A 26772-nucleotide genomic window follows, 5' to 3' on the forward strand; every position below is an offset into this window, starting at 1 on the left:
ATTATCACAGTGATAAATAGACTGCGGATGTTTATGCAAATGCATATTTTTATAGAAAATAGGTAGAAAAATGGGACCTGGACAGAAATTTATGTCATGATTAGATGATTCTAAAAATATATTTTTTATTTTGCATATTTTGCATACAGCATATGTTGTGCATACCGCATATTTTTTGCTTTTCTCATGTAATAATAACCAGAAATAAATTGCTAAGAAACATTTAATAATATCATTATATCGTTAATAATAATTATTATTTTATCTCAATATGGTACATATGTATAACATGTGTAGCATACGGATTGCACAGAATAGCGGAGAAAATACGAATACACTTTCCTTTGGTCAATAAATTAATAGCTTCTGTAAAACAAATATTCATCAAAGTTCCATGTAGAATAGAAATTTACAAAGAAAACCTGCCAAATGTTCCTTTACCACCAGAAGCGGGCGTAACACGATGGGGAACGTGGATAGAAACGGCGATATTTTACGCAAAACATGTATTAGGGAAGTAAGTAAATATATTTGGTAATATTTAATTTCATTAAAGACTAAATGAATCTTGAAAAATTGCAATTTTTACCACTTTTGATCGTTTGTAGCTCATAAACCAATTAACTAATTTCAATGAAATTTTCAGAGCGTATATAATTTATACGAGTTGACCAAACACATCTTTTAAATTTTCGTTATTGGCCCAGCTAAAAAAGTAGTAAGAATAAATTACTACTATTTTTTTTCGCAATTCCGACCAAATGCATTTTATCAAAATATTTTTTAGACGTCATTTACTAAACTAATTCTTCTAGCCTCACAGAGCAATTGAAGTCGTTTGGTCCATTCATACAAAAGTTATTCTGATTTAAAATGTGTTGAATCAGTTATGCTCCTTACTGTATATCATGTTATACTATATTCGACTGTTTCATTCGTTACTAATACAATTATTCAGGGCGACCACTTCACATATTTTTCTGCACATATTTTGCATATTTCGACATATAAAATTTGCGTAAACTTCCGCAGTCTAGTGATAAAGCTCCGCCGAGAGATGCAAAATCGTCCAGTAATTTTTAACTTTCCCAGCTTCCAACCCTCAAGGGATGAATCCACCCCACCGAGGCCTGTTTTAAGGGGGTCAATTCCCCGATCCGAAGAAACGCTATAGGGGGTGGGTTTCGGTAACCGGAAGATCGCGTGCAGCCGAATCGCCGGTAATTTTGCTCTGGGTTCCGAGGCCGGCCACGCGCGAACACGCGCCGTCCCGGAGTTAGCCGCGATAAATTATCATTAGCACGACACCGTGTAATGATCACTATTATTCCCGGCATTTTAAAATGATTATCGTTATCCGCGCGGATCTTCGCGGAGGGGCGTCTTCCTGCGAGACTCGTTAAGATAGAAAGCGAACGAATAAGAGAACGTACAGTCGCAGCAGCAGTTCGAGCTTAGGCTAGTATAGGAATCCCGCCGCCGCGCCGCGCCGGTTCCTTTATCTTTAGTGGGCACTTTTAACAAGTATCAGACGTGTACCCTACACACTTAAAACCTCGTGTGTACGCGGAAACGCAAGATAAAACGGGCCAGCAGCAGGATACAGGCGTAATTATCGTGTCCTGTCGCGCCTAATCGCGTTCGCTGCCATAAATCCGCGCCGTTTACGCGGTTTCTGGGAACGATACTTCGTCCAGAGAAAGCAACGATCTTCCGCGATCCTCTCCATCTAGCAACAATCGCGAATTTTGTGCGAAAATATCCATTTTCATGGAATATTAAGCGAAGCCGAGTCTACTTCGTCGTTTTACATGTAACAGGAGGGTTTGAGAATTTTTTTCAGGTACACTGATTAATGGATTTTTATGAAACTTTAGTGGGTTTGTTCTGTGCGGCTGGAACGTGTTCTTGAATTTTTATAACGCGTTATCTGCAGGATTAGAAGAATTATTCGCCAAGGAAGTAGACGGAAAGTTCGTTCAGCCTGCGTCGAGATTAATCTTAATGTTTTCTTTCTTCTTTATTATGGTTAGGGCATTCCGTGGTAATTAGCGTGTGGATTTAAGTGCGCGCGCGAGATTTTACCTTAATTCTAGTCGTTTCGACAAAAATTAAATAAAAACGTCGTTCGTTTATAGAGAGCAGAGCATGGTGTTCCTACAGGCACCAGGAACAATACAGTATCGATCCCCGCGCGTATTTTGCCTCTTGATATATCGCTGTGTTTTATGGCTAACACTTTTCCACCCGCGGATCCACGGGTATATCGTTTTCCAGACGCGCTCGAGGCTCGTCTCAATCAGAGAGAGGGACCCGCCACCACCCGTGGTGTGATTGGTGGTAGCGATAGATCATTTTTTAAGCCCTGTTGCCTGCTCCCTCCCGATAAGGGCGCGGCAACCACCCCGGGACTCTCTCCCTTTTTCTCTCACTCTCTCTATTATTCTAACTTCGTTCCCGGCCCGAGGGACGGGCTCGAAGTTTAAACACACGTCATTGGCCGTCGAATAACCCCTGCTCGCTTTGCATACCAGCGGCGCATGTGCGCGCAACCCTTTGCTAGAAAAGGGTGGCCCTTGGAGGTCCTACCTTTTCCGTTTTAAAATGCCCCTCTGCTTTTTTATTGGCGAGCTACTTCCATTGCTTGGGAATCTCGAGGTCAATTTAAATACAATCTGTAATCGGAACAATTCGAATATCACCGAACTCTGACGACCAGCTGCTCGTTTAATTTTGCAGAACTCTCGCGAACACGTTAGTCGAGACGCCACGCTCAAGAAATAATCATTCTCGCGTCTGCGAGACGGGGGTGTACGGGGGTGGCTGGTATTGGGGGTTGCAGGAGAAGCACAGGAGGATTGGAAGAAAGAACGTAGCCGAGGAAACGAGCCAGTAGGGTCAAAGACGCGGGAGAAGGGTGGAAAACCGTCGGATCTCGTGGTCCAGGGGTTGGGGGGAGGGTTTTCCACCCCTATTCCACCCAAGTGCAGGGGTGGGGGGTTTCGTGTGGCAATCAATGCCGTTGAATTAACGCCTGGCTGCCCGTTTGCGGGAAAAGTAAGATTAAAAGAACCAAGAAATGGACGCCCCCGAGCACCCTGCTCTAGCTGGTCTGCGTTCCTCAGGGTGGGGGATCAAGCCGAGGAAGTTGCCGGGGAGGGGGTGGGACAATACACGGAATGTCTATAACAACGAGAGAAGCCGCGCTCCCGTTTCATCGCTTGCTTAATCTTCCGGCTGGCACGTAGTTACGTCAGTTTCTGTCACATACAAAGTGACCCGGTTAGAAGCGATACTATCGGATGTTCATCGATCGTTGGAATGAGTAATAACTGCCCCAGCTTTGACCTCGATCGATTCCTCGACGCTTCCGGTTCGACGTAAAGCAGCAACCCCGAATAGCCGCTGGCCGGTGGATAATTAAATACTTTTCTTGCAAAATTAGAAATGGCCAACCGATAGCAAAATTAAGAAGAAGATTCCCTCCTGAAGGGTTGCCAGATTTCTTCCCCAACGGTTCCGAAGGGCAGAAGAGCCCTCACAGATTTTTCAAGGGAGAAAGCGAATACCTCGTTCGTGCGATGAAGGAAGGATCTTCTAGTAATGGTTCGACGGCGAGTCCGAGGTTTCCGTTCGATGCAAACGATCGAGATAAATGGTCCAAAGGGTGTGGACGAGTTCGACGAGAAAGAGAATCCTCGGGATTCAAGGCAGAGACAAAGAGAGGGATGGTGGTCTGTACGAGAACGCGGCGAAACGAGGGATCGAGTGCGGGGGTCAATCTATAATAAAGCTCGCGTTATCTCGACCGGGTAGCGTGAACGAAGGCCAGGACCTCGTAAAAAGAGAGGGAGGATGCTGCTTAAGAACGGATTACGAGAATGAAATCGGTCGGCGAACGCTTAACCCTCGACGGAGATCGCTCGATCCCGGCGCGCTTTTATCTCTGACCGGTCAACTATTTTGATTAGGCCAGTATCGAGTCGAAACTTCGGCTTACTCGCCGCCATTCGTCCCCACACCTCTGCTGCTTGTTTAGACAAGCTGTTCTAAATAAAACTCACGTAATTTTATGTTTTCGAGTACAGGTCCCGTTTGAAAGGCAAAGAGTTCTAACACCTGACGTTACGTCTCGACCGAGAATCAGCCATCTACCTGTTACCCGAGTCAGCAGCCGTGAAACGCATTGTAATTCATAAGGGGGCCGCGGCTAACCCTTTATGCTAATGACTACGGCAAAGGGGGTGAGCGTCGCGCAAGGGTGATTTTTATCGGCCACTTTAAAGCCCATTTACCTAATGAGCCGCGATACGGGCCCGCTTATAAAGCCGGCGGAGCACGTGAACCGTGCCCGGTCCCTCTTAGCGTGAAGGAACTATCAGAAAATTAACTTGTTACGTTCGACGCTTGCATTTCCACCTGTTCCTCCTCTGGAAACTATTCGCTGTGACGCCGCAGACGATTTTATAATATATAACATATAAAAAATGATTTAACCGTGAATTACTCACGAGAACCGAGCTTCCGGTTTCAATGAAATATTGATTCCCAGCGGATTGACGCATTCATTTTGCCGTCTATTGTATTTTTTCCGTGTACACGGTTCCCTAGGTTGTCCACGACCTCCAGCTATTGTACTGAATGACCAATTGGCAACAACTGCGCTCAATCGTTCGGAATAATGATGAACGGGGCCCGGGAAAAGGGTCAGCACGTACGAATCATTCGTCACGACGCTGAAGAAAATAATTCATTTCCTGCCTTTTCCACGGTGACCGCTCGAACCACGGCCACGTCGATCGAATTAGCACACGATGTCGATTTTTTTTCGAATCTCCCGCCGTTCTGCGTCCCACCCCGTCGTGCAGTCTCTCCATATTTCGATTCCAATAATTTTTCAATATTCTAAAGCCGACTCTCGCAATTCTGCGTATAACTAATCCAAGAAGTGTTATTCTGTAAATATGTTTCTTCTATCGATCGTATTTGCTGTTAATAAATGTTAAATGCTTCCGGCGCAACGATTCGATCGTTTATTACTAATTATGAAGCAATTTTGCTAATTATCAAACAAAATCAACGTTTCGATCCTAGTTTGGATCCTTTTCAAGATTTATTTGAATCGCGTTTGCTTTGGGAAAAATAAACTTATAATAATTGTGTGGCACGTGTGTTACGTGCGTCGGACATGCTTGTTGTCAAGATACTCCAGTGTTATTCCGTATAAGATCCTCAGGGCGATTCCCACAGCAGAGAACGCGATCAGCCATGTTCATCCAGGAGACGATCCTTAAGCCCCGCATAGCTCCATGATCGCGACACGAGCCTAAATCGCGCGATCAATGGCTCCGGAAGGGAGGTGTCGTAATGGTCGCTAACAGGCCGGGTAATTCCGCATTGCTTAATAATCTGGACGGATCCATTAGGCGTATCTCGCGGGCACAGATGCATGTGGGGAACGGTGTTAGGGGTGGGATCCGTCATAAAGGTCGCAACCCCCGGAGTTAACTCGAGTTCGAGCGATCTCTCGGCGTCGAACGAGGAGGTTTCTTTTAATTAAACCACCCCCGACCATGCCTTCTTCAGTTCCCTCTTCGCGCCACCCTCTGGTTTCCACCGAAAACGGGACTCTCTTCCTGGACATAACAGCCGACAGGCTCGCGTTATCAGCGTTCGCCAGCAGTCCGACCACTCCCGCTTTTTCGCTCCCCTTCTTAACCACCCCCGCTGCTGATCCGATCCCTTAGCTCTCGCCGAAGCTCCGGCAACGGCTTGCCATTCTTGTGTTTTTGTTATCCTAATCAGGACCTACTGTTTTTTTTAAATGTTTTATATGTTAACCAAGATGAATTCCTGATAAGTCAGATGGATTGATCGTGCGAATATGTGTGTTCTAACATGAGGGACGAGCGGAGAAGCAGTAAAATCGTCGACGGGAGTACAGGAATTCGACACCAGGGAGTTTGTTCCGTGAGAACCAGCCATCGTTTCGGTTATTACAGTTCCGTTGGATCGTTCGGCGTCGCGGAAGCTTCCGGTGTTTCTTCGGGAATCCGTAATGGCCGATCGGCCGCGCCGCAAACAATACAGAAATTATGTTCACGAGAGTTTCGCCGGGAGTTTCGCAATCTTGGGGCCCCCCGTCGCAGTTTCATCGCGGGGCTCTCGCCGTTTATTCAGGACGCATGACGAGCTTTACACCGCCACGTATTTCTATTGGGGCTTGCGAGAATATACGGCGCGGCTTCCCTCTAGAACTTTCTCGATTTAGGGGATGATTTGCGAGGATCGCGCCGCCCACGCCGTTTCTTCGCGGAGTTTACTCGTACCGCGGCCGCCCACGCGAAATTATACGATTTTGCATTTCCGCCCGATTCGGTATAACTGACACGGACATTTCCGGTTTATTGCCGGACGACAGCGATAAAGCTTCCGCGACGCGCAGCTTTCTTCGCGAAGTTCGCTTGGAAATGTCCTGGACCAGACTCGTTTTTATAGCGGACGGCTTCAGCGACGCGTTATTTACTTCACGCTTTACTGGACTGCGGAGTTTTATGCAAAACGAACCATTTGTTTTTTGCTCTTTTTTTTATTTATTCTCGTTTTAATTCATCGCGCAGTTCCGCGGCACTTGTGCTGTTGAAATTAAAATGAAAGCGTGTTCTTCAGATTCGGGGTCCGACATGCATCGAGGAGTTTCATGTTTATCGCGTCGTTCGCAGACAATTCCACAGTTGCTCGTTACGGTCCAGGTGAGGATATATCGCGAGGAAATAAAAAAAGAAAAGAGGATGAGGAGCACGTCGCGTCGAGGCATAGATGAGGGAAGAAGTTACGGGTGTCACGTTGGACGATCGTAACATCCGTCGCGGACAGGTGCCCGGCCGCCATTGTCCTTCGCTATCCTCGGCAAAATTACTTATAATATCTGTCAGCGAACAGACACGGCCCGGTAGCGCTGTTACCGTCGCGCTACAATCCCTCGGAGAAATGCCCTCTTTATTATCTATCAGAAGCAATCTACCGAACACTTTCCTCCGTTCCACCCCCGTGAACCATCCCCCGATGCTCGTCGTCCTTCGGCAAGTTCGCACGACGTCGCTCCAGGCTTACGAGACTAATTCCCCGACACGCTCCTTTGCTGCCTCGAACGTGGTACATGGTGATAATCACCGGTTGACTCGGTTCTGGGAGCCGATTCTTTGCTTAGAGGATGTATGGTAATATAATTCACTATTCTCGAGTAGTTTACACAAAAGGAACAAGTCCGAAAAATTTCACCAATCCCGCCCAACTTCGATCACCACACACACAGCTGCAATCTCCCATTCACCAGTCCAGCCTCTAACCCATACAACACTCGTTAAAGACACAATCAATCCTTTCGCGTCCGACACGAAAGGCGACTGGCACACAATTCGGTAACGAATCGGTAGTCTCGGAAGGAGCCGGAGTTAATTCGGTAGCTAAAGACCAGTCGATTCACCTCAGTCGACTCACGGATCACCGGTCCCGGCGCTGCGCGGCGGTCCGTTCGAATAAACAATTGTTAGTCAGACAACAAACGGCTCCGGCTGTCCATCCTTCCCCTAATTGATCCGTTTGACGACGCTCGCCGAGCCAGAATTCAACGTTCAAAAAAAAGAAAAAGAAAACAATTCCCAGAAAAGAAGAGAACACAGAAGCTTCTCTATGGGGAGAAACGTTTTCTATGGGGGACGATTCACGGAACGCCCGGAGAAATTTGAACGCACGATCGAAGAGCGGATTCGGTTGACGGGTTTTCAGGTTCCGGCTGAAAACGCCACGGCGCAGAAACCGGCCGGCTAATTTAGACCGACTGTTCCGTGAAATTACCGGGCCTCGCCGGGTAATGAGAGGGTGAGCGGGGAGGGTAACCAACCCTTGGACACTAACCGGCTAATCACCGGCGCTCGTTAGCGAATTGAATGCGTCGGAAATCGTATCCGATCGGATCCGATCCGCGCCGGACGGAAAGTCAAAGGGCTACTGCGAAATTTTGTACAGGTTGCTCGTTGCTCTTTGAAGCTGGACAATTTCGGAAAAATTGGAGTATTGGCTGAGCGAGTTCGAGTTGAACTAAGGGATGAAAGAGGGCGTCAGATGTAAAAGATTCCGGACGATCGATGGAAAAGGGATGTCGGAAAACTGTCGGATCGAACCCGTGCGATGCGAGAATTGCCGGCGACTTAATGGACACCCTATATTTGCTCATTAACGGACCCTCTGTCGCGAATCCCGAGCACTTCCACAAACTCTCGACGGAGGCAGAGGAGGGAAAAGAAGAAGAAGAAGGAGAAGGAGGTGGAGGACGCACAAAAGAACGGGCAGACGCGGCTCCGAGGGAGAAATCGAAGGATGAAGGAAGTAACGGAGGTGGGGAAAGGGTGGAAGAGGAGGAACGAGGTCCCTCATTACGAGTTTTGCGAGAGGAAAAGCGATATGCCGCGCCTCCAGACGAGAGAAGTACACTTTCGCTCGATGGATGGACCCCGGTATACGCTACCGGATAAAGATCCTCCGAGCCTTGTCTTCTTTTCTTCTTCTTAGTACGTTCGATCGGCTTGCTGTCTGCATTCGGTGCCGGAAACAGCCAATCGATAGACGCAACATTCAAATAATTTTTACTCGGCGAGTAACTCACGGAAGAATCACTGAGTAACGTTGGAAAAGTGCAGGTTGTCGCGGCATTCGCGAAGAATTCAATTAGAGGTGCTGTAGACGGTAAAGACGGTTAATAAGTGTCCGAAAGGGAAAGGTCGACGAGTGTAAACGAGGCGAAAGAATTTTCCGCGCGAGAATCCTGGCATTTTTCCCGTTTGCGTAATTCGTTCTTCTGCATCGGTAATTAATAGAGAGCACGGTGACGAACCGTTCACGGGAATGAATAATTCACCGATCGATTCAGTACCAGCGGCACGGTTGGTACAGAGCGGCATTGTTTTCCGTCGATTCCCACGTTACGTAAAATACGGTGAATTTAATGATGAGAAAGGAGATAAATCCGACGCAGAAAAATTTGTACTCTCCCTAAGAACGTATCCCACTCTTTCCTTGACTGTGTGTCGTTGTCGCCGGCTAGAATCGGGAGAACAATCGTTCACAGCCGTGGGCCACAATTTATAGAAATCGCAGGTACACTTATTCCGATCGTTGAAACGTTTTGTCGAAGGCGGATTATATTTTTAATTGCTTGCGGCGACTGTTCAATTAAGGACCTCGCGTTTTTGTCCCGTCATTTCAGAATCAAGTCCCGGCAGAGCTTCTCCGCTAATTAAAGGATATATGTGATTCCGTTGATCGTCGGTGATTTTTAACAGAGCACTGAAAATTATTTCTCTTTAAACGCGTTCTTAAATAGCCTGGTATTTACCAAATCTTTGTGATCGCAGTTGTTAAGATAATAGCCGACCGATGTGATTCGCAGAAATGATTGCTGTTTAAATGCTCAGAATTTTTCGTGAATGGGAAATTTAGCGTTCGGATATTTTCGATGTTTAAGAGAGCTGCTCCCCGTTCGAAAAACTCGTTACAATTATCTACAAACTCGTAATAAATGCAGCCCACTTATTCCCGCAAAACAATCGAAACCACCGACCTTTGTCGTTTTATAGCTCCGCTATTATCTTCGCAAACGCAATAACTCTTTCTTTTCCCTTGAAACAGAGGTCAGAACCGGCGGCGCGGCGTTTCTCCCATTGTCCTGCACGAGATAATAGTCGTTCCTCGAAGCCAGGGTTTCAGATCATTGTCATTCATTTGAAGCGGTGGCGAAAAGTGCTCGCGTATCGGGGAAGCGCGCGAAAAACGCGATCGTTCCTTGAATCTGGTTACCGGTTCCCGGTGAAACGTGCGAACGATTAAATACGATCGATGTGTATCGTCCACGTTTCTTCATGAGCCGATCGTAGAACAGTCGTTTCGATTTCCTCTTATTTTTCTTGGACGTTTTTATCCGTCGCCTCTCGCCGATCGAGAACAGCCGCATTAGCCGCAATTAATATACAGACCGTGATTTCCAGCCGCTACTTAGAGGCCGCATTAGATTTCATAACGACGCGCGTCGATTAAATCTCGATCTATCGTTCTCTCTCTCTCTTCTGTCTCCTCGATCGGTCGCCGTCATTGTTACCTTCGTGGAATTATTATCGCCCAGGATAATATCGTTTTTAGCGAATTCGCGGCCGGATCGACTCGCTCGTTAAGAAAACGAAGAAACAGACACGAACAGGAGAAAGAGACCGACCAGAGAGATCGCTCGCATTTCTCCTCGTACGGCTGCTGGAATCCCGACGTATATATGCGTCAGCCGTTCGATCCAGTTGCTAATAAATGCGCGGATTAACATTCAAATTTCGCGACCGTGAGGCGACTCGATGATCGCTATACTCGCGCACCGGTTTTTCTTTCGCTTCTACGATTATGTGCTCCGCGAACACGAATTCTTCTTATTATTTCAGTTAATGCGTGGGAGACAGTCGACATACTATTTCATGCAAATTTGAAATTGCAGCCCTTATTTTATAGAAAGCAGGACGAGGAATAAATTTCATTATTTCGTCAATTCATTCTTTGTTGTGGGAGGTCATTGTCAAACACGATAAAACCCGAATTTTTGGGGATTTTTCATTTTTTACGACCACAGTTTGCAACAAAAAAATCTGAAGAAATTCTCTAACATGCGCAAAATCTAATTTACCCTGCAACTACCGTCGCGGGAAAAGCTGGAGGACTGAAATTTTACTCGGAGGGATTTTTCTTGATCAGCTTTCGAATGGTTCGATAGTCATTGACAAACCTGTAAGGGCAGTTTTGACTATCGTTCAAGAGTTATAATCAAATGTCACCTTTCTCGATCCAGCCCACTGCGCGCCGCGCCGAATGGATTGAAAGAAATCGAAAGTCGCGATCCGATTTCTTCGCGTTGGATTCCGGTCTCCCTTTCTTCCACGAGCAGTTGACGATACCCCATGAATATTCATGGCGCTGAGACTTATGCAGAACGTCTGTCCTCTGACTAGGGGATGTATGAGGGGAAGCGAGATCGCTAGAAAGAGAAAAGGAGAAGGGATGAACGATCTACCCTAGCTCGATCTCGCTCGTCTTTTTCCCCGATCACGGTAGTTTCTTGTTCCACGATCGATTCCTCGTATTCCTACCCCCTTCCTTCTCACCCCTCTACCAACCCCGTTCTACCGCACACCAGTCTCCTCGCGACAGCTACGAGTGCGCGTTCCTGCGGGGCCTTTAATTAACAAGGAATCAATCAATGGCGGTCTTCATGGAATTCCGAAGAAAAGAGAGCGAACGGCGCAGAAGTCGTGGGAGGAAGACGGTTTTAGTTCCAGTTTGTTTGACTCGCGAGTGCTCCGCCGACGCGAGAACACCAGCCTGGGAATTCTAAAGGAGGAGCCAGTCAGCAAGGAGAGCGAAGTCCTAGAATATTGACGATCAGACTGCACAGGAAACTTAAATTGTCTTCCACCGTGTTGTTTTACATTGACTCTCGAGATCATTCCTGTTCGAGCACTCTCGAGAAGAACGTGCTACAATTTCCTTAATCTCGAACCTAACTGGATGAAAAATTTGCTATACGCTCTTGAAACATCGACAAATATGTACAAATAATTTCAAGTTCCTAGATCCAATGCTTTTCATCCTAAAAATTGCTTCTCCGAGGGGATGCAAAGCAATTGCCTATCCGATTCTTCCCCAATCAAACACAAATGCATATAAAATAAAGTATGGTCGTATCCTCGGGCCCGACGAAGCAGCGGGTAGTTCTAGAACGAGGCAGGAAGAGAGATGGTGCTGTCGGGTACATACGCGATCAGATTCGCCGATCCTTCCGTCCGGTTGATCGGCTCGTCGAATTTCGAAGGAGGGCTGGAACCAATAAAAATGCCCGGCATTCCCCGGTTCCCGTGGCTCGTCTCTTCCAGCAGGAGTCCAGCACGCGTCCTGTCCACCTCCACCCCCCGACCCACCCCTTCTTTTTCATCCCCCGAGCCACCCTGTCTCAACCCCCGCAGCTTCTTCGGTCCCGAGCAGCGTCGGTATCCTCTCCTTGTACTTTCTCGAAGCCCATCAAAGACTAACCAAATATTTGCCGAGGTCTTCGTCCACCCTCCAGCGGAGGGGGTGCTCACCCCTCCTGCAACCCCCCTACCACCCCTTTAAACGTAACCCTGTGACCCGAGTCTCTTTTGTATCGAATCGGAGACCGTCGCGGACACAGGCCGCTGGGGTTGACACCAGAGATGGGCAGTATCTAAATACAAAATTATTCAAATACGTTCTAGATACAAATAACCTGTATCTTTCGCCTTGTATTCGAAGTCGATTGCAGCGCCACAATGTATCTGTAACTTCATCTGTCGAGCGCTGCGGTTTGGAGAGTTTATTCATCTGTCTCTCCGACGATTTTCTGGTTATCTTCGACTTGTATTTGAGAGTCGAATACAGCGCCACGATGTATCTTACGGTTGTATCTGTCGTTAACTTGCTTGCAGAGTTATCCGTCAGATTTTATTTGAAGAAATAGATTCGTAATCATATGGATTATTTGAATCCCCAGATGTCGCGCGAGATTTATCCGTCATCTTGTATTCGTTATTTGAAGCTGGATTTAGCCAGACGATTTATTTGACGCTTGTATTTGTGACGAGTAACTGGAAGAGATGAAAATCACATGTATCTTTATTTGATATCTTTATTTGATTTCAAATACACTGAGATCTTGATGCGACATTGCCACGTCGTAATACATATGTAATGTAATACGAGGAACGTATTTACATTTACAGTGACTTTCATTATTATTCCATATTCGGATACTCTAATAAGGACTATAACAATTGTTTAAACAAATACATTTGTATTATTTAAACGATTGGTTAAACAAACAATTTTTATTATTTAAACACATGTTTAAACAAATAGAGTTTCATTATTTGGACGATTGTTTAAACAAGTACATTTGTATTATTTAAACGATTGTTTAATCAAACAAATTTTTATTATTTAAACACATGTTTAAACAAATAGAGTTTCATTATTTGGACGATTGTTTAAACAAGTACATTTGTATTATTTAAACGATTGTTTGATCAAACAAATTTTTATTATTTAAACACATGTTTAAACAAATAGATTTTCATTATTTGGACGATTGTTTAAACAAATACATTTTATTATTTAAACAGATGTTTAAACAAATAACTGTTTATTATTTAAGCAATTGTTTAAACAAATAAATTTTTATTAAAAAAATATATATAAATATTTATATTTTTTTATTTTGTACATACTTATATATATATATATATATATATATATATATATATATATATGTGTATATATATATATATATATGTAGATATGTAGATATATATATATATTTATAACAATATATTAATTTATGTATATATCGGGGACCGTACAAATAAGCTTACGCGACAGGTGAGCGACCGTCGCGTTGCATCGCCGTGGGTTTACGTCAGTTTACGTGTAGTGAAGTTAGTTTAGCACATGCTTGTGCACGTGTTTGTAATAGAGTATTCCAATTAATAAAAAGCGTGTGTAAGTGATTCAGTAACTTTAGCCACCTGTCACGCGATTGTGTTGGTGAAATTTGTCACTGTCACAGGTAAGTTTTTATTTTATTGATATGATATATAATTTCCATTATTTGTAACAATATGTTGACATTTTCAGGTAACCTGTCAATTCCTGATTTCCGATGACTTGGTATTGTGTTGGTGAAACTTGTCACTGTCATTTCAGGTAAGTTTTTATTTTATATTTATTTTCTCAGACATTGAAACATTACTGACAAAAGGAAAATTAAAAAATATTATTAGGTTGGAGAGAAAATTCTAGCGTATTTTAACTTTAACACTAATCCTACCAACAGCGGTCAAGATGACCAGTTCCAGACTTTTTATTTTACAATTAGAAAGTTAATAATACTGATTTCATAAGAAACAATTGTATAGATATCTGTAGTAGTGCACATTTTACAATAGGAGCCATACAAAGTCTAAATAAAATCAATCTTATCATTTTTATAAGGGAACATGTGTGTACCAGTTACTTTTGAGGCTCGGTAGGTTTAGCGTTAAAGAAAACATTTGATTCAATTTATAAAAATACATGTTTAATATTATTCAATTATATAATTTTCATTATTTGTTACAATATGTTGTCATTTCTCAGATAACCTGTCAATTCCTGTTTTCCCATGACTCGCTAGTTAACATGTGTTTTGATTTACAAGCAAAATTACCTGTTTATTTAAAATACGACATAGCTTTCCCTCCAACCTAATATATTCATGCTAAAAATCTTCCCGTTTATTGGACAATGCTTTTCACCAAGAAATTCTAATTTTTAGATGCAGCGAAGATATCCAAAACATCAGTTCATCAGAAAGAAAATAGTATTTCCATACAGATGTGACTTACATTAGCGGAGGACCATGGAAAAAAACAAAACAGTTTCAAATTATTAACACAAATAAGTAGAAATGATTTATACACCCTGCACAAATTATAATAAAAACATATCATTAATAACATATTATTCCTTTCTTTTAACAACTCCTTGCGTTATTTATTAAATTATTAATAATTTAGTATAAATTGTATAAATTTATGCACAAATGTAAAATTTATGTATTCAAACGAATAAAAATTATTAATAAAAATAAATAGAGATAATTTATACACCCTGCAAAAATTATAATAGAATCTACAATTATCGTGTTATTTAACGAGCAAAAATTGTTTTAAAAATTACTGACAAATATAAACTGAATTACTTTATTAATAACATATTATTTCTTTCTTTTACCAATTCCTTCCCTTACTTATGACTTGTATGTATTTAGTTAAATGCATCTATATGGTGTGAGGTACAAAATTAAATATTGACAATACTTCACAACTTTTACAATATTTCGTACATAACCGTGGTAACGTTTAACCTTCAAAAATAAGAAATTTTAGGAGCCTACAAGCTCCCCTTGTTCTATGAGCTCCACAGTTTTTAAACCGATCATTTGTACATTTAGTGTTACGATTTGGCAACGTCGCATCAAGATGTATTTGAAATCAAATACAAATTACGATTAAAGATACATGTGATTTCATCTCTGAGAAATACTCGTCACGAATAAAAAAATTGAATAAAGTATCTTGCTACGTCGAGCTTCAAATACATCTGAAGGTTAAGATGAAATCGTCCCATTGAAATCTCACAGATACATTTCCAATAGCCAAAATCTGACGGATACAACCGCAAGATACACGGTGGCGCTGCTTCGACTCTCAGATAACTGTGAAAGATACACTGAAAATTCTCACGCTGTATCTTACGGATAGTGCCTCTTGAATAACTTCTCGCCGCTAGAGGCGTTGAATACGCATACGCAGTTACTTCGAGCTCAGATAACCTACAGATGTCAAATGAAATTTTTTGGAGAGTATCTTACAGATACACTGTGTCGAATATGTATTTCAGGAAAATAACTACAGATAAAAGATAACTTTCATTTATCTTTTATTTGAAAATTTTAGATACATTTTTGCCCATCTCTGGTTGACACTGTGTCATCACGGATTCTTTAATTTCTGTAATTGCGCGGGGAACACGGGACTGATAACAGTAAGAAGCTGACGAGGGTGGTCCTCGATTCAGGCGGATTTTTTTCTTTATCTTCGATCCCTAGGGTTGAGGCTTCGTGGGCCAAGCTCAAACAGTTTGATACTTTTCATTACGGAGGGCTGGCCCTCTTTGAAATTCCGATTGTTTCAATTAAGGGCGGGCTTGGAGTTGCGTTTCTCCAGGTTTGGGAATGCTCGACGATCCACGTTTGTCGAAAAGATAATGGAATGTTTCAATTAAAGGCTTTGAGGAGCGTTTGAGGGAGACAGCGACACTATGAGGGGAAAGCTGAAACCTAAATGGATGAAAATTTCACTGTACACCATTCTCTAGTGGAGAGGGTAATTTGACTCCAGAATATATACTCGAGCGTTTGTGCCTGCTATAAGGGTAATGAAAATCCTCGGACCGGTAAGACGAGACCGAACGATCCTATTTCAAACATTCCGAAAACATTTGTGGATTTCTGGTGCAGATCGCAATATTTATTTGCGTCCCCGTTTACTATTAATGAACCACGTGTCCGTGGCTATGTATTAGCACCCTCTGCGAAGAGGAAAGTGCCCACGCTTTCTTTTCGCATTGACCAGGGACCGGCTTCCATCTTTCACCCCTCCCTCCCCTCCTCGGACCACCCTCCGAAGTAATCACAATATGTATGAGAGCCGAGAAGACAGAAATCCGTCGAGATGCGAGCTAGCCTCACCTAGCACTCAGTTTTCTCATTGGAATTGCGAGCAGCCTGCCTCCAACGCGAACTACATACACGATTCTGATCTCACGCGGTATAATTTTACGCAAAATTTATGGATAATCCTCCATTATCGTAACCGTGAACATTTGCGTGCACTTTCAACTTTTGGTTCGTGAACGATCAGAAATTTACAGGGGTTGAAACAAATGGAGAAGAGAATATTTGTCGAAAGTGATCGGTACCGTACGGGGGATGAAAACAGCGGAAGTGCATTCGCGGCTATAGAGGCTCGTACAATATTCATCCTTGCGGACGTAGAAGTCGGACGCAATCCTGTAAAAATACAAGGTTTTACCTCGGAGGTATATCAGACCCCGCCATTGATGGCCCCCGCCGTACAATAACATTCCACTCCTTCCGCTTTTGTGTTTTGTGAGTCAATTCGAAACATGAATCGTATAATAATTCAACGGAGCTAAGGAAAACACGCCGGGATATTATTCGTCCCACCTAGACCACCCTCGGGCCTCCATATTTATGGCCGGGCAGCTTAATAGGAAATGATAGATGTCTTATTTAAAAGAACAATCCCTTATTTTCAATTTCACTGATACGGTCTCCGCGCCAAATAATGGAAACGCTAGCCAACGAGATTATCGGACGACGTAAAAATTCAACACCATAGACGACAGTTCTGAACAAGTCATTTATTAGTACCGAACACTTCTGTGATGCAGAAATATTATTAAATATGCAGTATTCCTTTGCCGAAACGGCTCGGGGGATGCAAAGCGTGTGCACGGCTTGCCGCACGAGCGTGGCCACGTGCAATCTTCGAAAAGTGCAATAGTAGCAGAGAGTTATGAGAACGGGCCGTGAATACGGGCCATTATTCCGCACGATAAAGCGATTCCCCTGCACTCACGGAATTATGTTTCGACTATTTAGCATCGGTCGGACGTCGCCCGCGATCCAGGGGCGTATTCGGCATCGTGCGGGGGTAGAAAATGCGAGAGGAGATCGCGACGGGGGGACACGCGGAACCCGTCTAAGAAAACGATAGACCGAACGGAAATGGAAACTCCGTCGATAGGATCGTTTCTCGTGCGCCACCGAGCGATTCGTTACCGTCATCGATCGATCACCGTTTCCGCGGACCGCTTTTCGGAATCGACTTTAATCTCGCCTCGCGAGCTTGCATTCATTCTACACGAGTTCTTATTCCGGCGTCCAATTCTGCGCCGTTTCGAAAGCTCCGTTGGCAAAATTTCGCGAGAAACGGCGACCTCGGCAACCTGTTAACACGTTCGCTGCCGAGCGACATTTTCAAAAACGGTTCCACCACGCCAACAATTGTTGTGTTTTTTTCTAATCCCCAAAGCCAGATACCTTCAAAGAACATGAAAATACTCCGAGTTTCGAACAATTTGCAAAAACGTTCTACGAATTAACTCGTAGCTGGCGCCTAAACGCAAACTTCGACCTACGAGATAACTCGTTGTTAGCAGCGAACGTGTTAACCAAATTGACAAAGAAAATAAATTTCTATTTCACTCGGGTTTGTTATAAGTCGGATAAAATCTTTTTATTTCACACGAAGATCTGCTGTCTAGTAATCATCGCAGCAACAACGAAACAACCGCGTGTATTTCGAAGGAGAAGATAGTTCCAGGTTCGTCGAGCCTAGAGAGTACGGACTAGAACGTCGGGAGCGCCGATATCGTACTCGGCGAGGAGATCGTCGAGCACGCACGCGGCGTACCGCGAGCGTAATTTTAATTAAGAGCGCGGAGAGGAATCACGGGCAGCGTCCCAGAAGTTATTAGCCGTGTCCGTGGTCGTCATATTGCAGCAATTATACAGGCATCCGGGACGGATTCCTGGGGACGCGATTGATTCCCGTAAGGGCCGAGCGTCGATTGAATTTAACCGAAACGGGCAATTAAAACTGCGCCGCTGGAATCCGGTGCGCGGATTCCGCGCGGGAAAGACAGAACGGCCAAAGAAGTTGACGACGGTCGGAGAGATACGAGGGAGAGAGAGAAAGAGAGGATAAGAGAGAGGAGAGAGGCGAACGCTTCCGCAGTGACACGCGCGGATCCGTGACTTCAATGTGGTAGCCTGTTCCTGGGCCGGCACGGCGGCGCATCAAGGCGAGACTATCTTCCCTTCCCCGGGGAAACAATTACTCCCGATCCGAGTGCATAAATAACAAGAGAAACGGCCGGACGATGCACCCACGATCCGGAGACGCGGACTGATTTGCATCGACCGATTCGATCGCCCGGAAACTAATGGCTGCAGCGCGATGGTTCTTACACTCTTATAACCTGATCTGAAATAGTCTGTTCTGGTACTTCGTTGAGCTAGTATTAAGACCTCTTAATTAAAGGGCGTTCGGAAGTCCGACCGTTCCGAAAACTGTTGAAAAATGAAAATTCGTCGGACAGAACGGTAATGCAGGGGAGAAAGGAGAAAGAAAGTGCGGGAACCGAGGAGAAAAATTGTTAAAAGGAATTTCCTTGACTTTAAGTGACGTTGATGTACGAGCGCGAGAACGCGAACGCCGGGAGTGGTTGTAATAACACCTACCTGAGAGGAACCACCGAATCGAGCGGCTCCCGTTACGTTACAAAGCGTTCCGTTACACTGGATCCTTGTGACGTATCGCACCCGTTCTCTATCCAGAATTATGTCCATAATCGTTACATTTTTTACAGCAGAATCTTTTGCATGCAGCTGATGTGAATCATCGCAAGCATAATCAACGTCCCGGCCGCTCGGATCGAGAGCCAATTAGGATCGATTACGCTGGACTCGACGCGGAATATTTTATCGGGACAATTACCGCTCGTAATAAAGTCTGATCGGGTTGGACACCAATCAGCGGGGACGATCCGGTGTGTCCACGTCCGAGACCGCGGAACGGGTAATTAAAAGCATTGTCGGGGCACAAAAGCCCGGCGAGGGTGACCGCGGGGGCGGACGAAACTCACGGCCGGTCGGGACGGACGAAAAAGAGTTGCTGGAAGGTACCGTGGATGGCTGTCCAGGCTGGGGACTCGATTCGTAATTACAAAGTGCGATCTAAATCAATCCTGATTGCTCGGGAAACGGTGCGTCGCGTCGTCGATTCGCGGCACGCAAAAACCCGAAGGATCCGCGGGACAATGTGACCCGGTAATTGTTCCGATCAGTCGATTGACTCGAGAGTTTTGCAAATCAAGCTGGTGGGAGAGTTCCTTGGAGTGTCTGGATCAGGTCGAGTAAAGGGTTGAAACCTGTTGACACAAGACAAATGAGCTGTAGGCTTCGGAGAAGGTGCGTTTCCACGTGTTTTTGAAAGTTAGCCGGCTGTCGTCGAGTCTATTCTGACGGTCGACTTTTTACCCGCAAAGGGAGGAAACGCTTGTCAAGGGGTGACTGTGGCTGTCGGCGGCCGTTCTTTGAGCGAGGGGAGAGGAGCCTGGGGGAGGTTGGCAAATACGTAGGATGCATTCAGATCAGCCTCTCTCGCGAGGAGGAAGGAAAAGGGAGGAGAATAGAAAAGGTTCGAGACGCGTCAGCAAGAAGAAACATCAAAGTCCGCGCCATTTCCTTCGGCCGAATACAAATGAAACTCGCGTAGCTACGTGCGATCGTATGCCGAGTGAAATCGATCCCTTGAATCCTCGGACACGTTCCGTAATCAAGTATTCGCGATCTCTGCATTTTTCGATCCTTTTAGTAGGAATTCCTAGACACGAATGAGATTCGTCGATAAACGAAATATCGGCGAACCCGGTCGCATGTAAACGACGTTGCGATGGAATCGCGAAACACCGGCAGTAATACGCGAAAAAGGAAAATAGCGGCAATACCGTTGAGTGGCCGGAATGGTGGCCATGGGGGACCGACAAGCTCCCAGGGATAAGGATTTGCGCCAGGGTCCAGGGGGAAATGTCCGTGCGAGTGGCACATGCGGGAATGCATATTCAGGGATCAGGGAGCGCAGGTGCGGCCATTTCTGGTGCTTACAGGGCTCCTGGCAAGCCCTCCTCTCCACCAGAATCTCATCCTCCTTCTCGAGAAACCTCCATCAAACTTTCCTCTTTTCGTGAAGCGTCATAACTTTCCATAGACGGGGGGATTTATTGAGCCCGAGCTCTATCGCTTCTCGAAATTGTGTTTTTGCTCCCAAAGTGCACTCGGTGTTATCTAAACTTGTATATTTATTGTTGGACCGGAGCTTTGTGCTTTCGAGACATTTTTCAAAAACACGTACGGTGGTCAAAATCATTAGAACATTTTAGATTACGAATAGACACAGTTTTAGTAACATGGAAAATTATTTTCTGTTTCTATATGTTTAATAGATTGACAATATTACCACTATATTTTTAAATTTTCCGAATGTTTTCCTCAATGGATTAAATGGCTGATTACCGAAACACTTAGCCTACGACCACATAGAATTATTATAAACGTCTATTATAAAAGTTTATCGTGACATGAAAGCGAGCTATAGCAAATGTTCGAGGAGGTCAACCAAGACGATTTCCATCACGGTGGTTTAGGCAGAGAATTTCTTTCGATATTCTAGTGGACAAGGGTGCCAGAGTGGTCGCGACACGCTGCTGAGGCTCGAGAGAGCTCCATGGTTCACCCCCCTCCCCCATACCAGATCAATAATACCATCCCTTACTGAGAGCATGCGCGGTGAAACAACCCCCGTAAGCGGGCTGGTTTCCACCCCCGACAAGCTCCTCGCACCCCTCCATGCAACATTCATAGCGCCATCAATATTATACGCGCGAAATAATAACCTGTGCATTTATTACGATGGTGGCAGGGGATCTACAATCCCCACCCCCTCTGCTCGAGAGGTTTATAAAAAAGCGAGGGGGTGGTAAATTATGCGTGTAAACGGTTATGCAAATCGATTGGTCAATGGCCCACCATTGATGGATCTGGTGGGTATGTGATGGATATGTTCGTTCTCGAAATTGTTGCAAATTTTTCTCCTTTCAACATGTAACCTTACATCATGAAGTGTGTCACAAAATCTGAACTGCCAAAGTGACAGTGTAAGAGGTTACCATCATGCACAGATGAGTCCGAAAGGTTTTTATTGAATTTCCAATCAGTTACAATGTCGAAGAAACCGTCGAAATCGCTGTTCAACAAAGAAACACTAAACTATTTTATGAGGTAACAAGCGACTCTATTTTGATTTGATCGAAAAGACAATGGTGGGAGCGTTCGCCTGCGGAATGACACGATTTATGAAAAACTACTTTTCAAGCACGCACTTCTGGGGCCCGGCGTTCAACTGGATGATACCCGTGGCGGCCATATCCGACACGCAGAAGCATCCAAGAATCATTAGCGGCAAGATGACGGTGGGTAAGTTCCCGAAGCACCGTGTCCTGGACCTTTCGGGGAATTCTGTAAAGCCGTTCATATAATAATCGGTCGGGGACAACGGGCTTCTATGGTGAAGCGAACGAAAAGGGGTTACAGGGACGGGGGGCCACGAGAAAGAAGGTAGGAAAGGGCACGTGAAATAATTGCGGCGAATAACCGCTTACGCTCTTAACGAGCGGGACGATGGAAACTGGTCCGGTAAAATTGTCCGAATTCGTTCGCCGCCATTTCAATGCGCGATGAGCGAGAATAATCGAAAGGAATTAGACTGGGGAGTTAGACGCACTGTGTGAGTGTGTGTGGAGTAAGATGATTAATTAATTCATTTTATCAATGTATGAATTCTGATCGATTTTCAGCACTAGCTTTGTACTCCATGGTGTTCATGAGGTTCGCGTGGAAAGTTCAGCCTAGGAATTTGTTTCTGATGGCATGCCATTTTGTCAATAGCTGTGCACAACTTACGCAAGGCTACAGATTCTTGAACTACCATTACCTCTCGCAAGAGGAACCTGAGCAGTGACTGTGTTGTTCATAATTTCAATAAGCATTTTTGTTTGATGATGTCTTTTAATGGAGAACTTTTATTCTTTAATAAAGCCCACGATCCAATCGATTCAACTTATTCCTTACCACCGTCGTTTTCATCAAACGAATCCACCAAAAATGAATCTCTAACACTTTCAACAACTCTACATATTCTACTTTCAACCTAATAAATCAGCAGAAAAATTCGCCTGCAGTTTCCTTCGCGTTCATGAAAATGTAAAACGATCCACGTCAATCGAACGTCCTTTTTCCCTATGTTTCCCTCTTCTATCCTGGTATGTCCCCAACCCCCTAGAAGAAGGAGCAAAAGGGCACTGGCTTATTCGCCGCGGCCCCAATTCGACGGACTCTCGAATATATAAGGAGAGCAATAATTTTCTACGGTCTCTTTCTCTCCTACTCTCTCGTTCTCTCTGTTCTGTTTCCCGAGCGATAGCGCCGCCTCAAGAGAGAAAGGAAGGGCACTCGATCGTGCTTGGGGTGATTTTATGGGATCTGGCACGGATCAGAGCCACGAGCCCGTCCCATGGTGTATTCCGGGTTCCACGTACGTGCGTAAGCCGTCGCCGTCCCTATGTGTCTCTGTCCCGGTTTTGCTCTTTGCATTCGTCGAAAAGGACCAAAGGGAACCGGAGAGGAGGTCCGCCCTCGCCTCCCTGAATAAATATATATGGGCTGATTAGCCCTGCTTGGCTTCGATCATGCGTTCCTTCCCTTTATCGGAAAGTTTTGCATCCGGTGACGTCACCTGGGTCGAGGACTATCCCAGATCAGCTGCTCCGAAACGCGAAATCAACGATTTTCCACCGTTCGAATTTGAGAGATTTCTTGAAAAATTAGTACATTCCTGGGGGATCCTCGGATGCTTCTCTAATTAGTAGAAAATAATGGACAATTTAGAACAGCGACTTTGAAATTGTACAATTCGACTTTACAAGTCGAAATATGAACCAACTGAATAAAATTATTTCAGAAAACGAAAGACATTTCGACGGTCGATTAAAACTCTACCAGAAGCCAATTTCGGTAGAGATTATCCTAGCGTCCCGATCGATTAGCATGCTAGAGAAGGGATTCCGAAAAATTTTCGCGAATCGAGCGACTTTTAGTCGACGCCGACAGAAGGTCGGAGGGAGATGAGTCCCCTGGGCCTGATCTGGCAAACAAATGCCGACGATTGAATCTTGGCATGTTGCAAGACGGATCGTTCTCTTTGAATCACAGATTGCCCGCCGCCTTGCCTTGTCTTTCCTCTCTGCTCTCTCGTTTCGTTTCGTTCCGTTCCTCGTCTCGCGCGAGGATCCTCTCTCCTCTTCAGCCGGTCCGAATGACTCGAGGATGAGAACTGGCCTCTTCTCTTCCTCCTCTGGGTTCTCTTGCTCCACCTTCGACCGGAGGCGCCTTGATCCGAAGAGGAGGATACCGGAGAAGGAAGAGACAAGGAGAAGAGAAGAAGCTGCCTTTCGGGGCAGCCAGCGGCCGCGGCAATTTGCCACATGCCCGCGTTGCCTGCCTGCCTACTCTCGCGAGGAGAAACGATCCACCGGCGTCAACGACAGTCGAATCCAGACGCCGATCTATCGGACGCGATCTCCGGCCGATCTCTGACGGCCTCGCATTCGTCAAAAATCGCCGGATTTATCAGAATTTTTTCCGTTCCATTTCAGTTCTTTCGTCGGCCTATCTTTTGGAAACTCGGAGTCTTTTTACATAAAACCACTCCCACCTTATTTAAAATCACAAACATAAGACAATTTCACTTTAAGTGGAAGACCCACTTTAACTGGAGCGCCCTGTAGGCCGAGCAGGAACCTCCCTAATCAATAAATAAGCAATTAAGTGGAAAGCGTTAACTGCGAGATCCATTGGAACGAAAGCAAAGATCGCGGTCAGCCAGAGAATAAAAATTAAAAGAGTTCTCTGGGAACGTGGTGGAACGGGGGGCGGAAAGGGGCGAGGGAGGACGTGGGTGGGGTCAGAAAATGTGAAATGAACTGTAAAGCGGAATGCACAGACTGTAAAGCTCGTCCCCGCAGAAATCCATGAACTCTCGCGAGAACTATGGGGGTGAAACGAAGAAAAAAAAGAAGGAACGCGAGAGGGTGCGACCGGCCCTCCTCGACTTTTCGACGGTCGATGATCTTTAAATTAAGTGCACCGGCTTATGACGCCCGTGTAAAGTCGTTCAGGGTGGATTTTCTACTCGCGACTGTTCACCAAGAAGAATGGAAAAAAGAAAGAGGAGAGACTCTTGATACGCGTGACGAATGCGGCCTCGACGGGCAACCCCCTCCGGCGAGATGAATCAAACGCACCCTCGCGATGCAGGACATACATTAGGCCAACACGCCGGACCGGAATGCTGACTATTTTCCCGGAGAACAGAGAGAAATAAGGACGTTATTAAAGGGGACTTGGAAATGTTGCTGCCGCGAAAAACCACCCCCGCAACGATTTCTTCTCGGCGAGATCGCGAAATTTTATTACGAGCTTGTTTCTCTTTACGTTTGAAGCGTACGATTCTATTTCGTTTCACATTTGCTGCGCTAATAGGAGAAGACAATTTAACCTCGGCACCCAACCACTACAAATTAATAAACTTTTATGTCGGTACAAGGATCCACTAATCAGGACTTTTATTTTATTTTTAGTTTCCATTGCAACGTTCGAACAACGTCCAAGTAGTTTCAGGCGCAAGTTGTCAGTGTTGTTAAATACGTTCGGTTGATGGTTTCGGTGTAAAAGAGGCTAGCACCGCGTCGGAGCGAAATAAAACGTAACGTCTGTTGATGCTCTCGTAGAGGGGTTGGAATATTCCTGGTGGATTCATAAAAAAAGTGCTCAAGTCACCCCTGAAAAATAACATGAAACCGGGGCACAACCGCGCGCCATACGGCCGTGAAAGCGTCCGGCGTTAAAAAATCATAAGGGTGCCGTTTTCCTCGTCTCGGTACACGGTTTCCCCGAATTCTCGTGATCGACGTTTTATGGACACGTAAAAATCGCGAGCACGGCGCCCTTAATTTCCAAAACGTTCCACCGTAAAACTGCAAAAATATCTGCTTGAAATTTCATCAATGACATCGGCACCACAATGAATCGGATCATTTGCGAAAAAAGGGAGACGTGTTGAATGAGCTATGGGAATGTTTGGTATAAAGTGTTCAAGCGATAAGGGATGAGATTTGTCACGGTCCCATCGGTTTTAAACAAGGAAACATTTTGTGGCGTCGAAAAAAAATGGAGATTCACCAGCAGAGAGCATGAGTGTACAAAAGGTTAGGGGATTCCGACTGGTTGGGGTGGTTCGTCGCGATGTTTTCGTTCAGGGAGTGTGCCATCGTAGACGGCAACATAATCCTCGATAGAGGGCCGTGACACATGGGAACATGGGGGACATCTTATCTTCATATTACATACACACGATGGTTCTCAACTTCGAGTACCTGATCATTCATGATAATTCACCTTTGCACGATACACTGCACCTCAACCTTTCAACCTAGCTCACCGTTTTTCCCCTTAATGTGGATCTTTATGCGAAATAAAAATTGTATCCGAATTACAACAAACTAGTGTCCCCAAAATGATGCTGAATCTCTTAACCGGAAGTCCTCGTGGATACATCGATGCAGGATGCAGGCGTCGCTGGTTTCTTCCCGCGGAAGCTAACCCTAATATATTGGATCGAGTTTAGAGGGGGTTGGAGTCACGTTATCCTACCCGGGGGTGGTCCTCCGCGGGGATGGCCGGTTCTGTAGGAAGGTTACGGCTCATAAACCATCCTCCAGTCACCGAAATCGTCTGTTATTCGCGTGTGGGTGCGTTTCGTCTCTCAGCACGCGTGCACGACGACGAACTTGTTTACCGGCGCCCGAGCACTTTTAGAGTAATAGAATCCCGATCTGGTGATCGATAGGGCCCGACCACGCGGGTGATCCAATGGTCCAGCGGCGAGAACTCTCATTTCGAGATTAAAACTACAGGATCGCTTTCCGGACGATTTTACACGGTTGGGACTTTTTTAATTTTTGCGAGAGGAATTTATGTCGCAGAGATCTATAAAAATGGAATTAGACCGATGGTTACAGGGGTGGCAATAGGTTGCACTCTCCCCTTTTTTCTCGTCCAGCTACCCCAGTATTCAAGGTTTCACGTATTCCCCGGATTGATCAGGCCAAGGGGTTTCAGCCAGGGTCCAGACGCTTGGGTTGGCAACTTTGAAGGATATTTTTTATTTATGTGACGTGTTTGAGGGCGCGGAAAAAACACATTCTCCCGATCTGAAGCCAAGATCGAACCAGGGAGCCATACGTATGTCCTTCCACCCCGCCGTGGACCTTCAATTTTAAAATTCCCTTCGGTCAGTCTCTGTATACTTCTCTCTCCGTCTTTCCACCCCGAATTCGCCCTCGATTCACCCCCGTTCCGATGTC

General features: G+C 45.2%; 2 protein-coding genes and 1 long non-coding RNA gene across 6 annotated transcripts in view; 2 read left to right on the forward strand and 1 right to left on the reverse strand.

Annotated features, from left to right (window-relative positions):
- Positions 1-26772, reverse strand: part of LOC143216720 (uncharacterized) — a 70579-nt gene that overhangs the window by 36433 nt on the left and 7374 nt on the right. Inside the window, exon 1 of one of the 3 annotated variants that reach the window (XM_076440022.1) lies at positions 10869-11983. The exons of the other annotated variants lie outside the window; for them this stretch is intronic. The gene's annotated coding sequence lies outside the window, so the exon portion shown is untranslated. Of the gene's footprint in view, positions 1-10868; positions 11984-26772 lie in introns of those variants that run through there. 3 annotated transcript variants of the gene reach the window in all.
- Positions 13417-14599, forward strand: LOC143216725 (uncharacterized). 2 transcript variants are annotated; one of them, XR_013010606.1, is made up of 3 exons: positions 13420-13669; positions 13738-13806; positions 14417-14599. It is a non-coding gene; the product is annotated as an uncharacterized LOC143216725 (long non-coding RNA). The 2 variants fall into 2 exon arrangements; XR_013010605.1 differs by having other exon boundaries at positions 13417-13669; positions 13738-14599.
- Positions 21167-22396, forward strand: LOC143216724 (mitochondrial pyruvate carrier 1-like). Its single transcript, XM_076440027.1, has 3 exons — positions 21167-21571; positions 21666-21766; positions 22147-22396. Exons 1-3 carry the CDS (start codon positions 21513-21515, stop codon positions 22308-22310), a joined length of 324 nt encoding a protein of 107 aa, XP_076296142.1. The 5' UTR covers positions 21167-21512; the 3' UTR covers positions 22311-22396.

Source organism: Lasioglossum baleicum, chromosome 16, assembly GCF_051020765.1.
Source record: "Lasioglossum baleicum chromosome 16, iyLasBale1, whole genome shotgun sequence".
Classification (NCBI taxonomy): domain Eukaryota; kingdom Metazoa; phylum Arthropoda; class Insecta; order Hymenoptera; family Halictidae; genus Lasioglossum; species Lasioglossum baleicum.

Bases quoted from the DNA above. Each gene is read 5' to 3' on its own strand.
- LOC143216724 (XM_076440027.1), top strand. From the start codon at position 21,513: ATGTCGAAGAAACCGTCGAAATCGCTGTTCAACAAAGAAACACTAAAC. The intron at 21,572-21,665 runs GTAACAAGCGAC...CTACTTTTCAAG, and splicing joins ACACTAAACTATTTTATGAG to CACGCACTTCTGGGGCCCGG. The intron at 21,767-22,146 runs GTAAGTTCCCGA...ATCGATTTTCAG, and splicing joins TAGCGGCAAGATGACGGTGG to CACTAGCTTTGTACTCCATG.